Below are 15036 nucleotides of genomic sequence, written 5' to 3'. Positions count from 1 at the left end.
TCAATCTGTCTATTTCTTGGTATTTTTGAAAAAAATCATTTTCATTTTAATTTCTATAATGTCTTCTGTTATTCGGAATCCGAAGAAAGCCATAGAAAGAGAGATTTTACAGTGAAAAAAATCTACAGAAGAAGAGAGATAGCGAAGGGGACAATTTATTAATTTTTCCCTATTTTTGTTTTCATTACAACCTTAATCTTTGGTATTGTGTTCTGTATCTTCCCATATCTTTTTTCTCTTTGCTGGGCTTCGTTGCCTTTTTTTCCCTTCTTTCTCTCTCTCTTGCTCGATTCAGTTTGAGAGAAACAAAACAAAGTAGCTGTTTTTTTTTTTGTTTTTCATTTAAACTAGAGGGGTTTTTTTAATCACAAAGATCCTTCTTTTGCTCCCATTTTCTTAGGGTTTCTTTTGATTTCTCTATTCATTTCCTCCTCCCAGTCCACCCAGATCTCTCTCTCTACTCATCTGCCCATTTGTAAGCTCCTCTCTCTCTTATGAATCTCTCCCAAAGTTTATGGATCTTTATATGTTTAATTTAGTATTCTATTTCGCGAGTTTGTGTTTCCGATTTTGAAAATTGGGGGTTTTATTTATGCATGCAGGGCTGTTCAATGATTAGGGTTTTCTAATTAGAAAGCAAAGCTTTGAGGTTTTAACATGACAAAGTGACGTATTCTCAGCTAACTCTGTGACAGGAATTACAAATTCTTAGACTTTAGGTAAAATTAGGGTTTCTGTGGTTATGATAAAGCAGATATTTGGGAAACTTCCCAGGAAGCCATCTAAATCATCTCATAATGACTCTAATCCAAACGGTGATGGTGGTGGTGGTGTTAATTCATATTACATCCCTAATTCGGGTACTAGTAGTATCTCCAAATCCAATGGAGCTAATGGCACTGTTGCTCCTCCTCCTTCCTCTACGAGTAACAGAACCAATCAAGCCAATGGGGTTTATGAAGCTTTGCCTAGCTTTAGAGACGTTCCTAGCTTGGAGAAACCTAATCTTTTTATCAAGAAACTGAGTATGTGCTGCGTTGTCTTCGACTTTAGTGACCCCTCCAAGAATCTGAGAGAGAAAGAGATTAAGAGACAGACTTTGCTTGAGCTTGTTGATTATATCGCTACGGTTTCCACAAAGTTAAGCGACGCAGCGATGCAGGAGATTGCTAAAGTGGCTGTTGTTAATCTCTTCAGGACGTTTCCTTCTGCGAATCACGAGAGCAAAATACTTGAAACGCTTGATGTTGATGATGAGGAGCCTGCGTTGGAACCGGCTTGGCCTCATCTTCAAGTTGTCTATGAGCTTCTCCTTAGATTTGTGGCTTCTCCCATGACTGATGCAAAGCTTGCAAAGAGATATATCGACCATTCCTTTGTCTTGAAGCTTTTGGATTTGTTTGACTCTGAAGACCAAAGGGAGAGGGAGTATCTAAAAACCATTCTCCATCGGATATACGGGAAGTTCATGGTGCACAGACCTTTTATCAGAAAGGCCATCAACAATATCTTCTACAGGTTCATATTCGAAACTGAAAGACATAACGGCATAGCAGAGTTGCTTGAGATTCTTGGAAGTATAATTAATGGTTTCGCATTGCCGTTAAAAGAAGAGCATAAGCTTTTCCTTGTCCGGGCCTTGATTCCACTACACAGACCTAAATGTGCAGCTGCTTATCATCAACAGCTTTCTTATTGCATTGTTCAGTTTGTAGAGAAAGACTTCAAGCTTGCTGATACCGTCATTAGAGGACTTTTAAAGTATTGGCCTGTGACTAACAGTTCAAAGGAAGTTATGTTTCTTGGGGAGTTGGAAGAGGTTTTGGAAGCAACTCAAGCAGCTGAGTTTCAGCGATGTATGGTTCCTTTATTCCGTCAAATCGCCCGATGCCTCAACAGTTCACATTTTCAGGTGCGACTCTTTGGTTTGTTAATGTGTTAAAATGCTGCTAAGAGTTGTTAGATTCAAATTTGCTTGTTTTCTCAGGTGGCTGAAAGGGCTCTGTTTCTGTGGAACAACGATCACGTAAGAAACCTGATTACTCAAAACATTAAAGTGATAATGCCAATTGTGTTCCCGGCTATGGAGAGAAACACACGAGGCCATTGGCACCAAGCAGTTCAGAGTCTGACTTTAAATGTGAGAAAGGTACTGGCAGAGACAGACCAAGTTCTGTTTGATGAATGCTTAGCCAAGTTCCAAGAAGATGAAGCAAATGAAACCAAGGTCGTAGCCAAACGAGAAGCAACATGGAAGCTTTTGGAAGACTTGGCAGCTTCCAAATCCGTAAGCAACGAGGCAGTGCTCGTCCCCAGATTTTCATCTTCGGTTACTCTCACAACCGGTAAAACTTCGGGTAGTTGAACTCTTTATCATCGAGACAATATTTTAAACTGATCCAGCAGAGTTGATCAAGGAGGGGGTAATGTCATCAGTGAATACGTTATTATAACATTTTTTCAGGTTTCTGGATTCATGGGTTCAATTGTTCTTTTTTTTCTTCTTTTTCTGAGCTTCTTTTCCTTACTCAGCTCTTAGAGGAGTTGATAAAACAATATGTGGTGTAAGAAATATTGGATTATTATAGATATAGTTCTTGAGAGGACAACTAAACAGTTATTCGTATTGTATTGTGGAATGAAATGTGTTTAATTATGCTTTGAACCACTCTTGTCTTGGAAAGCTGTGACTAAAAAAATGCACATGTAATAAAAGAAACAGCTCTTGACCCAAATAGTCTCTTCTCCTTCTATTTTAGGGATGTGTATTCAAAGCATGATTTTGGAGGATTTGTGATTATTTTAAAAATCTCATGTTATTTAACTAGTGATTTTAAAATTACATCTCGAATTAACTGTTATTGAATATGAAATTTGTTAAAAATCATTTAAAATCACTCACAATCCACTGTTATTTTTAGGGGGTGTATTCAACTTGACATTTTAAGTGATTTGTGTGAAACTTACAAATTCTATGTTATTCAATCATGTATTTAAAAAGTCTATTAAAATCTACTGTTATTGAACTGATGATTTAAAAATCTACTTTAAAATCCACTGTTATTCAAAATAGTTTGTGGATTTGGATTTTAATGATTTTTGAGATTCTGGAGGATTTAGGTGGGACTTGTTTAGTTAAAAATAGATAAATCCAAATCTCATGATTTTATGTGGGATTTGAAAGAAGAGAATTTTAAGAGTTATGCCACATTGGAAACTCAATCTATTCCAATCTACCACATTAAAAATATCTTTCCGGATATACCAAAAGCATCCGAGTTAAAAGACCATAATAGCCTCCAATTTGTTTCCACTGAAATTGATTTGAAAAATGTATATTTGTTTTTTAACTAATAAAAAAGGGATGTCGTAAGAGTCTTCTCCCCACTATCTTCTTCTTCCTATTCTCTCTCTAGAAAAGCACCATCGATTTGATTTTTTGGATCTTGTTCTCTATGTTAACTTTTTTTTGCAATCTCTTTTCTGTTCTCCATGTAGTCCAGCGACACTCCTATAGACCCAAGTTCTGTCTACATCTCATATGTTGAAGCTTTTACCCCTAGATCTACCTCAAATCTTCAGATCTTCATCAATTCAAATTTCTGCTGAAGTTCCCTTGAAGTCTCTTTGCAGTATGTCTATGTTGTCCCCTTCCTCTCCGGTAATGAGTCCCTCAACTCTGATCATCCGTTTATTGCTGTGTAGCCGCCACACTATGCCATGAGATTGTTGCAAAAGGAGATTAGGTTTTCTGAAAATGGGCCATGATGTTTTTTTGTCCATCATGTTAATTGTTTTACATTATTTTTTTTGGTCTACAACATTTGTTGTCTACTGTAATATTTTTGTCTACTATCCAGAATCTTGTCTACAGAAATATTTGTCTACTGTAATATTTTTAATGGCAACTTATAAGTAATGTCTATCATTTATTAGTTTACGACACACTAATTTAGTGGTGGTAGATAAACTTATGTCAAATATAATTATCATTTGCAGGACAAATATTGTCCACAACTTATATTTTGTCTATTATATATCGTTAATTATTTGGTAAATCAATTTAAAAATCTAAATACATAAAAAAATTTCACGTGTTATTTCTAGTCAATATTACATGCAGGGCAGTTTAGTCAATTTATTTATCCCATTTGGTAGATTGAAAAAGGTGTTTTTATTTGTGGTATAACTTGAAAGTTTTTAAGCAAATGTGGTAGAATTGACAAAATTCCCTTGAAAGAATTTTACAATAAATCATATCAAGTTCCATAAAATCTTTCAAAATTCTAAATTTTCTAAATCCCATCAAATCTTCCAAAATCATGGTTTCAATACACCTCCTTAGTTCTTACCTTCATTGTTGAGATATCCTAAGAAATGTGGCAATATCAGCAAAAATATAAATGTGGTGGCATTTTCATAAATAAATAATGAATTTTAACGTACGAAACAAAATAAATGTGGTGGTATTTTCATAAATCCTACTATATTAATTGGGAAGTACAAATATGAAAAAACCTTAAATGTGTAAAAAATTACATTCAATTGCATTAGAAAAACTTAATTAAAATTAATTAATTAATTAAATAAATATAATTAATTAAAAACGAAAATGAGGACACATTAAATAAAATAAATGGTAGAAAAGTAAAAAAAAAATCTATTAGAAGTAAATCTAATCCGTATTAAAAAAAAAGTTTAACAGCTAAGATTTTAAAAATCTAATCGAATAAAATCTACAACTACAAATTTTATCCTACTATATTAATTGGGAAATAAAATTATGAAACTAATCTTAAAATGTGTAAAAAATACATTCAATTACCATTAAAAACTTAATTAAGATTAATTAATTAATTAAATAAATATAATTAATTAAAAAATAATCACAACAGATTAAAATTTCCACAACAAATTAAAATTATTATAGACAAGAAAAGGAAAACACAGAAAAAAAACAATGAACATTGTTTTCAAAGAGACTTTTTAGAACTTTTAATAGCTATATTTAGTTGCTCTTTTTTACATGTTAGTAAGGATTGTGTTTAGTTGACAAATGTTTAAAAAAATTTATTTATTACATGCAAATGTTTTATTGACTGGTTTTCAATAAACATTTTTAAAATAAAAAAAATTATAATATAATCAAACCAAATTTTTAATCACAAACTATTATAAATAACATAATAATAAACTAAATTATCACAAATTTTTATTAAAAAGAGTTCAGCCAGCGGTTCTCCACGGGTTAGTACCTAGTATATAATGAATTTCAACGTACAAAAAAGTAGCATCTATATTTAAATTTTTTGTTGTTGTAAAAATCTATATTTTCAATTTTCTAAACAGTTCATGAATTCTGATAATACATAACTACAAATTGATCGATCCTTGTGGATTTGATAGCTATCAAATTCTAATTTAAGTCATTTTAAAAAAATACTAGGGACCAACCCACATTATGTGCAGGATAAATCAAATTAAATAAAAATTAAGACTGAAAATATTATTTGAGATTTAAGATTTGTTTGTGTAAAACAAGATTATGTAAGTAAAGTTTTTCTAATGCAAATTTACATTTATATTCTGTAAAATACGTTTCACCCGTAAAATATTTGAACTTGGAAAAGAATTTTAAGGTGGTGTAGAAATTTTTGATGTCTTTTTTTGTTTCTAAAAATTAAATTCACACATTTTATGTTTCACATTATTATCTACATCACTATACCATTAAATAGATAAAACAATAATTTTTTAGACTAATTGATTTAATTTAAACTAATCTTAAGTTTAAAAATACAATGAGAAAAATGTATAAAAGTGGTAAATAAACGAATAATTTTATTATTATTTATGAAATGTAATTTACTTCTAAAAATTAAATACATTATGAAATTGATAATTAAATACATTTCCAGATTTTAATTGTTGATTAAATCTTTTATTTAAAAAAAAACTAATATAAAATAACATTGCCTTCTGTATGTCAATGATATATTTATGTAAATAATAATGAGATGTAAGTGCATTTATTAAAAAAGGCACAGAAGAGATGTGAGCGTGACACCTCAGCTTTTTTGTGAGAGTGCTTCTCTATTAATATATAGAGGATTATTTATGAAATGTAATTTACTTCTAATAATTAAATACATTATGAAATTGATAATTAAATACATTTCTAGATTTTAATTGTTGATTAAATCTTTTATTTTAAAAAATTAATAGAAAAGAACATTGCCTTATATATGTCAATGATATATTTATGTAAACAATAATAAGATGTAAGTGCATTTATTAAAAAAGGCACAGAAGAGATGTGAACGTGACACCTCAGCTTTTTTTGTGAGAGTGCTTCTCTATTAATATATATAGAGGATTGACAATTGGATCGGACAATATAACCGATAACCAAATAATCAAGTGAACCGAACTCAAAGAAGCCAAATCTTATTTGAATTGAAATTCCTATAATAACTGATGGTTAGTAAAATCTTCTATTCAAAACTAAAATAATAACCAAACGGCCGGTTAACCAAAATATCTAAAAGCCTTAAAAAACAGACCATATATATATAGTCTTGTTATGTTAAATAAAAACAATAAGTACAATATGTATATCACGAAAAATGATTTAACATACCTATTCTTTAACCTAAGAATGATATTCGTCAGCTCTTTTCGCGGAGAGTTCTTTCTCGGTAAGTCCTGGATATTTTGTCGAAATATAATCCTCGAACATACTATATAGAAAGATAAGATCACCAATGTATGTATATGAAAAAATATAGTGGAATTAGATATCTAAAAATGTAACTAATTTGTGATATGTAACTAATTATATACCTCTCAATTGGCTGAAAATAGTCACAATTCCGTAAAACATATGCGTGTGCGCAACGATAGTCATCACGTGAAAGCCATATTTCATTCATTGCTCCACTTGGACGGCCAACTTGAGTAAATATAGAAGGTACTCCAGGGATATGATATTCAAACGCTTCACCTTCATCAAATCTTGTTAATCTGACCAAATAATTAAAAAGTAATTATTATGACTATTAAATTAAATATCACATTAAAAATATTTTCTCTTAATTGCTCACCTTGATTTTGTTCGTATATTCACAGCAAAGTAGTGCTCAGAGAAATAAGCAATCTCGTCATTGATATATGATTCAACAATTGATCGAGCTGTATATCTTTTGTTCTTTGTTTTTCCTTTCAATTTTTTGAAAAACCTTTTAAAAGGATACATCCACCTATATTGGACAGGGCCTCCCAATTCAGCTTCGTAGGGAAGATGTATAGGCAGGTGCTGCATCACATAAAAAAAGGATGGTGGAAGTATCTTTTCCAAATTGCAGAGGATCAAAACAATGTTCTGTTTTAGAATTTAAAGTCGACTTGTTTGCAAAGTTCTCGAGCATAAGTCCCGGAAAAATGCTCCAACCCAACACAATTACTCACTTCATATATATATATATATATATATATAGAATTTTAAATAATTAATTAAAATACCTGATAACTTCATATATATATATATATAGAACTTTAAATAATTAATTAAAATACCTGATAACACAAGGTGGACATTCCAGTCAAGGAGTTCTGCAAAGATAAATGGAAGTAACCGCTCAATGAAAACATGGCAGTCATGGCTCTTCATGCCTGAAAACTTTCCATTTTCCATATCAATACAACTAGCTAAGTTTGCTGAATAGCCATCTGGGAATTTCACCGAGTATTTCACACATTCCAGTAAGCTTGTTTTGGCTTCGTCTGTCAATGTATAGGGCGGGAAAGGTGCTTTACCCCTACTATCAAGATGTAAGTGTGGCCGAGAACAGAACTTTGCTATATCCAACCTTGACATGACAGAATCTTTTGATTTACCTTTCACACGCATAAGAGTGTACATGATGTTGTCCAAAAAATTCTTCTCTGTATGCATCACATCAATATTATGTCGGAGATTAAGGTCCTTCCAGTACGGTAGCGACCATAAAATGCTTTCCTTGTGCCAGTTATGGTCCTTTCCATATCCATGCATCTTCCTTTCATGACCATTTCCACCGACGTCCTTGGTTCTTGGGGATTTACACAATTCAACCGCTCAGAATAAACTTTCTCACCGGTCAAGGACTCTGGTGGATACTCTCTTGTAGCGTCTTTTCCCTTCAAGAAGTCTTTTTTATTCCTTCTCAGAGGATGATCAGGAGGAAGAAATCTCCGATGACAATCAAACCAACATGTCTTCCTTCCATTCGGTAGATAAAAAGACTTTATATCGTCCATGCAAACTGGACAAGACAATTTACCATGTGTTGTCCATCCAGATAACATGCCATACGCAGGAAAGTCGCTTATCGTCCACATCAGCACTGCTTTTAGGTTGAAATTTTGGCCCAAGGACACATCGTATGCATCGACTCCGGTAGACCACAACTCTTTTAACTCATCAATAAGAGGTTGGAGAAAGACATCAAGACTAGCTCGCGGATGGTTTGGACCAGAATTCAGAATTGTAAGAAACAAGTACTCAGCATCCATGCACATACCAGGGGGTAGATTATATGGTGTCAATATCACTGGCCATAATGAATGGTGACAAGACATCCCAAATGGATTGAACCCATCAGTACACAATCCCAAATACATGTTACGTGGTTCTTCAGCAAATTGAGGATTTTGTTCTTGAAAATACTTCCACTCCGCTGCATCAAACTGACTCATTTCTCCCACCTTTGCTTGGTGCTCAGCATGCCATCGCATTGCTGCTACAGTCTTGTGACTCTGATACATTCTCTTCAGTCTATCACTAATAGGTAAGTACCACTTACGACTATAAGGTACTTTGGTTCTGCGTCGGTCATTCTTAGGCTTCCATCTTGGTGCATCACAAAACAAACATTTTTCTTCCTTTCTGGCATCTTTCCAGAATAACATACAATTGTTTATACAAACATCAATTGTATGATATGGGAGTCCTAAATTGCGCATTAACTTCTCTGTCTTGTAATGAGAACCCGTAGCCTGGTTTCCCTCCGGTAAATAATCACTCAACATTTCACATACTGAATCCACTAACTTTTCACTCATTATAATCTGCCTTATTTTGCATAACTCTAACAGCTAAAGATAATTGTGACTGACCTTCACGATAAGCATCATATATTGGATTTTTTGCACTTTCTAACAAGTCATAGAATTTTTTTGAATGGTTAAGTACTGGTTCTTCTACACTCTGATAACCCCCATCCCATTGATAGTTATCATCATAACCCACATTAGAAGGAGATGCATAATTCACCATATTCACATATCTATCTTCTACTACATTACCCACTTCCTCACTCCCACTAATAAATGTCGGATCAACAGTACTCGTTCCTATATCCATATTAATTTCTTCCCCATGCTTATTCCAAACATAATAATCTGGCATAAACCCATAACTAAAAAGATGATTCCAAATTTTAGTCCTAGAAAACGCTTCCCGTTTTTGCACTTACTACAAGGGCAAAAAAAACTTACCCCCGTTTTCTTGTGCAAAAGGCTGGCTATTTGCAAATTGCATGAACTGCTCCATCCCGGCTCTGAACTCTTCTGTAAAATTTCTCGTCACCTCATCGATCCTCTTGTACATCCACTCTCGGAAATTACTATAATTGTAACTTCCTGACATTATTAAAAGTCTCTATGACCCGTTTTTTTTTCTTGTGTTGCTTTGTGTTCTGTGAGTGGGAAAAACGATTGGTGAGCTCAGATTATATAGGCATATTTAGCGACTAAAAAGTGACTATATTACGTAGTCACCAAATATGGGAAAAAAGCTTAAAAATACATCATCTATTTTTTATTTGGACGTTTAATACCTCGTCTTTTTTGGTTGGAAGAAAAATACATCATTTAATTAAAACGTACGATTTAATACCTAAACTAATAAATTTTGTTAGTTTCATACCTACGATTTGTTGACAAAAATAAAATTCCGTTTTTACCCTTACTATATCAATTAATAATTAATTTTACTTTATAAGTTTATTTGAATTAAAATTATTTATTTTAATTACAATTTTGTTTTATATATGTAAATAAAATTCTGTTTTTACCCTTACTATATCAATTAATAATTAATTTTAAATGATATAACATTAATTTATAAGTTTATTTGAATTAGAATTAATTTTATTTTAAATATTTAAATAAACTTCCATTTTTACCCTTACTATATCAATTAATAATTAATTTTAAATGATATGACATTAATTTATAAGTTTATTTGAATTAAAATTAATTTTATTTTAATTAATTTATAAGTGTATTTGAATTAAAATTAATTTTATTTTATGTTAAATGATATGACCAAGTCTGTGAAAGCGAGAGAGGAGAATAAACATGAATTAGAGTTTGATGAAGATGATTGTATTTTTTTGTAAAACAAAATTGTAATTAAAATAAATAATAATTCAAATAAACTTATAAATTAATGTCATATTATTTAAAATTAATTATTATTTGATATAGTAAGGGTAAAAACAGAATTATATTTTTGTCAAAAAAGCGTAGGTATGAAACTAACAAAATTTATTAGTTTAGGTATTAAATCGCATCTTTTAATTAAATGATGTATTTTTCTTCCAACCAAAAAAGACGAGGTATTAAACGTCCAAATAAAAAATAGATGAGGTATTTTTAAGCTTTTTTCCCCACCAAATATAGGTACACCTACTCCAAATGCTAAAAATGTGTTTAAAACCAACTTTTAGCGACTAGTTTTTGCGACCCGCCGAAAATGTCGCAAAATAGTCGCCAAATTTATGACTACACAAGCAACTACCTTTTAGTCGCTAAATTAGCGACTATTTTGCGACTAAGTTTTGTGACCCGCCAAAAATGTCACAAAATAGTCACCATTTAGTGACTAAAATAGCGACAAACGAATTTAGTAGCGACTAAATAGTGACTATGCAAGTGTAGTCATAAAACAGTCGTAAATTAGTGGGTAAATGGTCGCTAAATTTAACGACTACGGGTATAGTCGCCGATCGTAGTCGCAAAATCCATGTTTTCTTGTAGTGCGGTTAACCAAAATATCTGAAAGCCTTAAAAAACAGACCAATATAATAATCATGATACTCAAAACTATAATTTATAAAATCAAAAGTATTAATTATTTCTAGACTCAAAAAAATCAAATACTTTAAATAATTAATATATCCAAATATTGTTAGTTATATTTGTAAAAGTTTAATACTCTTTGCCAAAACTGAAACAATTTTTATTTTCTTCATATGTTTCCTATTTTTGAATTATTTTACTGTATTTTTTTTTCGTCAGAAGGTCATTTTATTAGTTTAACCAATGTTTGGGTGATACAGAGTTGAATTTAGCCATGGAGGCATCGACACAGAACCCGAATAAAACACGAAATTTCTACAATCAAATTTTGCTAAGACATGGGCTGACTCATTACAATCTCGACGAACAAAACAAAACTCATTATGTTTCAACCTTGATGCCCAAAGAGATATATCCATACATATGTTTCGAATAGCAGCATTTGTTGCGAGTCCATTGATATTTTTCATCAGGATTAAGCAACCCCCTTCAAAGATGATATTCGTGAAACCTTGTATCCAAGCTTGTTGAATAGCACCAAGTAGAGCTTTTGATTCTGCTTCAAGTGATGATTTCGCTGCTCCTAACTTGCTTGCTCCCCATGTTAAACATTTACCCGTGTGGTCTTGAAAAACCCACCCTCCTGTTACCAATTGATCTTCCGTACTATAACTAGCATCGAAATTACATTTAATGATCGGATGTATAGGAGGAGTCTAACTATTGATGTCTTGATTCTCACCATGATAACTTGTTTGTACTCTCTGTTGATTTATTGTCTCCAACCAATCCCGAACTTCTGCTTTGGTCTGAGTCCATAGTGCTCTTACGGGTATAGTGATGCTTTCAAAGATGTGTTTGTTTCTTGATTTCCAGATTTTCTACATAAGCCAAAAAGGTATCAGAGCTTGTGCAGGTGTGATAGTGTTATATGATTGTAAGTCCAGGAAGGTAGACTGTATTTTTTGGTTATATTTGGTAAATTTCTGTTAGTTATTATCGATTAAATATTAACTCCCAAATTTAAATAATCATTTTCAAGACAAACTTGCTATATCATAAAATCTGCAAAGATATATAACTTCTCTATCATATTATTTTAAAAAATGCAACATGAGACAATAAATTTTTGTTAAAAGATATGATTTAATTTTATAGACAACACAAATGAATATTAATAAAAGATGATTTGGGAATATGTATTTATTAGTATATATGACACTTTGTGTTGTATATGTAAGGGCCAATTCTAATACAATTAAAGACAATTTTAAAGTAGGAACAAATAGATATATATTAATATTAAAATATGTTAGATATGTTATAAAATTAAATTAAATTGAAGAAACAGAAAGCCATTTACAATAACATTAAATATGAACTTTGTTATAAAAAAAATTGATATATATGTAATCAATTAGTGTCATACAATGAAAATTGATATATATGTAATCAATTTAATCATTATTAGTGTCATACAAAGAAAAATATGATATATATGTAGTCAATTAGTCAAAATCTTTTGGTTATGTTGACCTATTCTTTCTCTAAATTTTAACAATCATAATAAAGTTTTTTTGGGTAAGAATCATAATAATTTAGAAATGAATGAAAATCTACTATATTTAATTAATGAAAATATTGAAAAATGATTTTGCCTAGTCACAATAAAAATAATGACAACTATAACTATTTTGAAGAAAGCTTGACAAATGTATCAAAGAAGACTGTGTATAAAAGGGACTCATAATCGAAGACTTAAGAAGAACAACAAACAAGCACAATCGAAACATAGCAAAGAGACATTTTGCTTACCTCTCTCTCTCGCTCTCTCTCTCCTCAAACACACCCTCTTGTCTCTATGGAGTCGCAACTCAAAAACGCTGTTGCTGAATCCTTGCCACAGCCACATGAGTTGGAGAATTTGATCAGCTTCGAAGGTAATGAAGATAACAACACCGAAGCCAAGGGATCAACCGATCCGGCGGACGAGCCTTTGGATATCGAATTATTGGAGAAGAACTTAAATTACAAGTTCAAAAACAAGAATTTGTTGCTGCAAGCGTTCACAGACGTTACTTACGTTGACGAGGAGTGTGATTCGTACGAACTCCTAGAGCTTTTAGGAGATTCGGTCCTAGATACGGCCATAAGCTTAGAGTTTATTAAACGCTACCCTAAAGAATCACCTGGTGCTTTGACTAAGCTCCGAGCGGTCAACGTAGACACGGAGAAATTGGCTAGGGTCGCTGTCAAACACGAACTCTATCGCTACTTCCGTCATAAGAAACCCTTGTTTCTGGAGCAGGTAAGTTACACTTCTTTAAACCCTAGCTAGTCATTTATCTTCTTTTTTACCTACATAAGTAAAAAAAAAAAAAAAAACTAAAACATAAGAAAAGTAGAAGCAAATCATAAATAAAATAAAAACAAAACATTAGTAATTAACAGTGTTTAATCTTCTAAATTCCCATTTATTATCGTCGATCATGTCTTATTGCAATCTGGTTGATTCAATGATTCAACAAAACAAAAATAAAAATGAATTTTTTTTTTGTCAGCTTTGTGTTCTTTTCCCGGTAAATTCTCTATTTCAATTCCCTCCTATAGTGTCAATTTCTGCCAATGAATGTTATCTTTATTTGATACACCTTGCCCTATATTAACATTTTCGTAAATAAAAACATTTGTATTGGCTGTGTGTTATATGTAAACTATATTAATGAGATGTACATATATAACTAATTATTTAAATATGCAGATAATGGAATTTGTGGAAGCAAAAAAAGAACATCCATTACATTCGCATGGTCTTTTGAAAGTACCTAAATCTCTAGCAAACATAGTAGAGTCTACCATTGGAGCTCTCTTCATGGACTGCGAGTGCATCAAAACCGTCTGGAAGGTAACTTAACGTAACTATACATACATAATATATTTCACAATAAGCTATAAATATCTATTGAGGTCATCGATTGATCTATGATATATATATGTATTTTTTTTTTTTGGTGTTGAAAAATTAAATATATAGGTGATAAAACCATTTATGGAGCCAATAATACTTTTAGAAAATTTCAAGAACCATCCAATGACAGAACTCAATGAGATGTGCCAGAAGAGGAACTTGAAACTGACGGCCAAAGACACCTGGAAAGACAATGGAAAATATTGTTTCCTTATTGAGGATAAGTTGGTTGGATGCGGACTATATTTAGAAAAAAAAGAAACTGCTCGTAATCTCGCTGCACAAAATGCTGTCGAGAATTTCTCAAGATTTATCAGAGATCTTTAAAAATTTCTCGATAGGATATAGTCAGGATGTGTATCAAAAATTTAATTTCTACAGGTGACATTGTATTGTCTTTATACTCGAATCAACTTAAATAAAGTACTCCTTTCATTTTTCTTATGAATGAACCTAGCAATGTCGAAATTAAATGGTATTAGATAAGAACACCAAACTATTTCATCAAGACTCTAAGAAGAGATTGTTTATTTTTAATTAAGTCTCGAAAGCAACATAACTCATATAGATACAAGGGATTTTTGAGTCATATTTAGAGACTGTTGATTTCTCCCAATAACTCATATATTAACACACTAAGTTTTGGAGTTTAGGAAATACACAATATTTCCTTACGCTTTTGTGTGTAGGATTTACAACAATTAGTGTGGGCATTTGGTGTTAGTTATAGTTTTAGATTTTAATTATGAAATATTTAGGTTGCAGGTGTTTTGGTTGTATGTTACTACTATATACAGGTTTTGTATTGTAAGTTTGTAACTATAGGTTTCGTTTAAAATTTGGGTGGTATGGATCATGGAAAGCAGAATGTTATATGTGATTAATTTTTCAGCATTTGACACCGTTGAGGAGTCTTCTCCTCTCTCGGACTGCCGTGGCGTTTG

The 15036-nt window shown here is 31.7% G+C and overlaps 2 protein-coding genes across 2 annotated transcripts; both read left to right on the top strand.

The window, feature by feature from the left end:
* LOC104732110 (serine/threonine protein phosphatase 2A 59 kDa regulatory subunit B' gamma isoform) lies at positions 53-2668 on the top strand. Its single transcript, XM_010451641.2, has 3 exons — positions 53-475; positions 603-1912; positions 1988-2668. The coding sequence occupies exons 2-3, from the start codon at positions 743-745 to the stop codon at positions 2363-2365; spliced, it is 1548 nt and encodes a 515-aa protein (XP_010449943.1). The 5' UTR covers positions 53-475; positions 603-742; the 3' UTR covers positions 2366-2668.
* Positions 12926-14493, top strand: LOC104733628 (ribonuclease 3-like protein 3). The gene is made up of 3 exons (XM_010453198.2): positions 12926-13432; positions 13886-14029; positions 14159-14493. Exons 1-3 carry the CDS (start codon positions 12986-12988, stop codon positions 14417-14419), a joined length of 852 nt encoding a protein of 283 aa, XP_010451500.1. The 5' UTR covers positions 12926-12985; the 3' UTR covers positions 14420-14493.

This window comes from Camelina sativa, chromosome 12 (assembly GCF_000633955.1).
Source record: "Camelina sativa cultivar DH55 chromosome 12, Cs, whole genome shotgun sequence".
NCBI lineage: Eukaryota > Viridiplantae > Streptophyta > Magnoliopsida > Brassicales > Brassicaceae > Camelina > Camelina sativa.
Note: the sequence above shows the minus strand (reverse complement) of the source record. Positions and strands in the feature narration are given on the sequence as shown.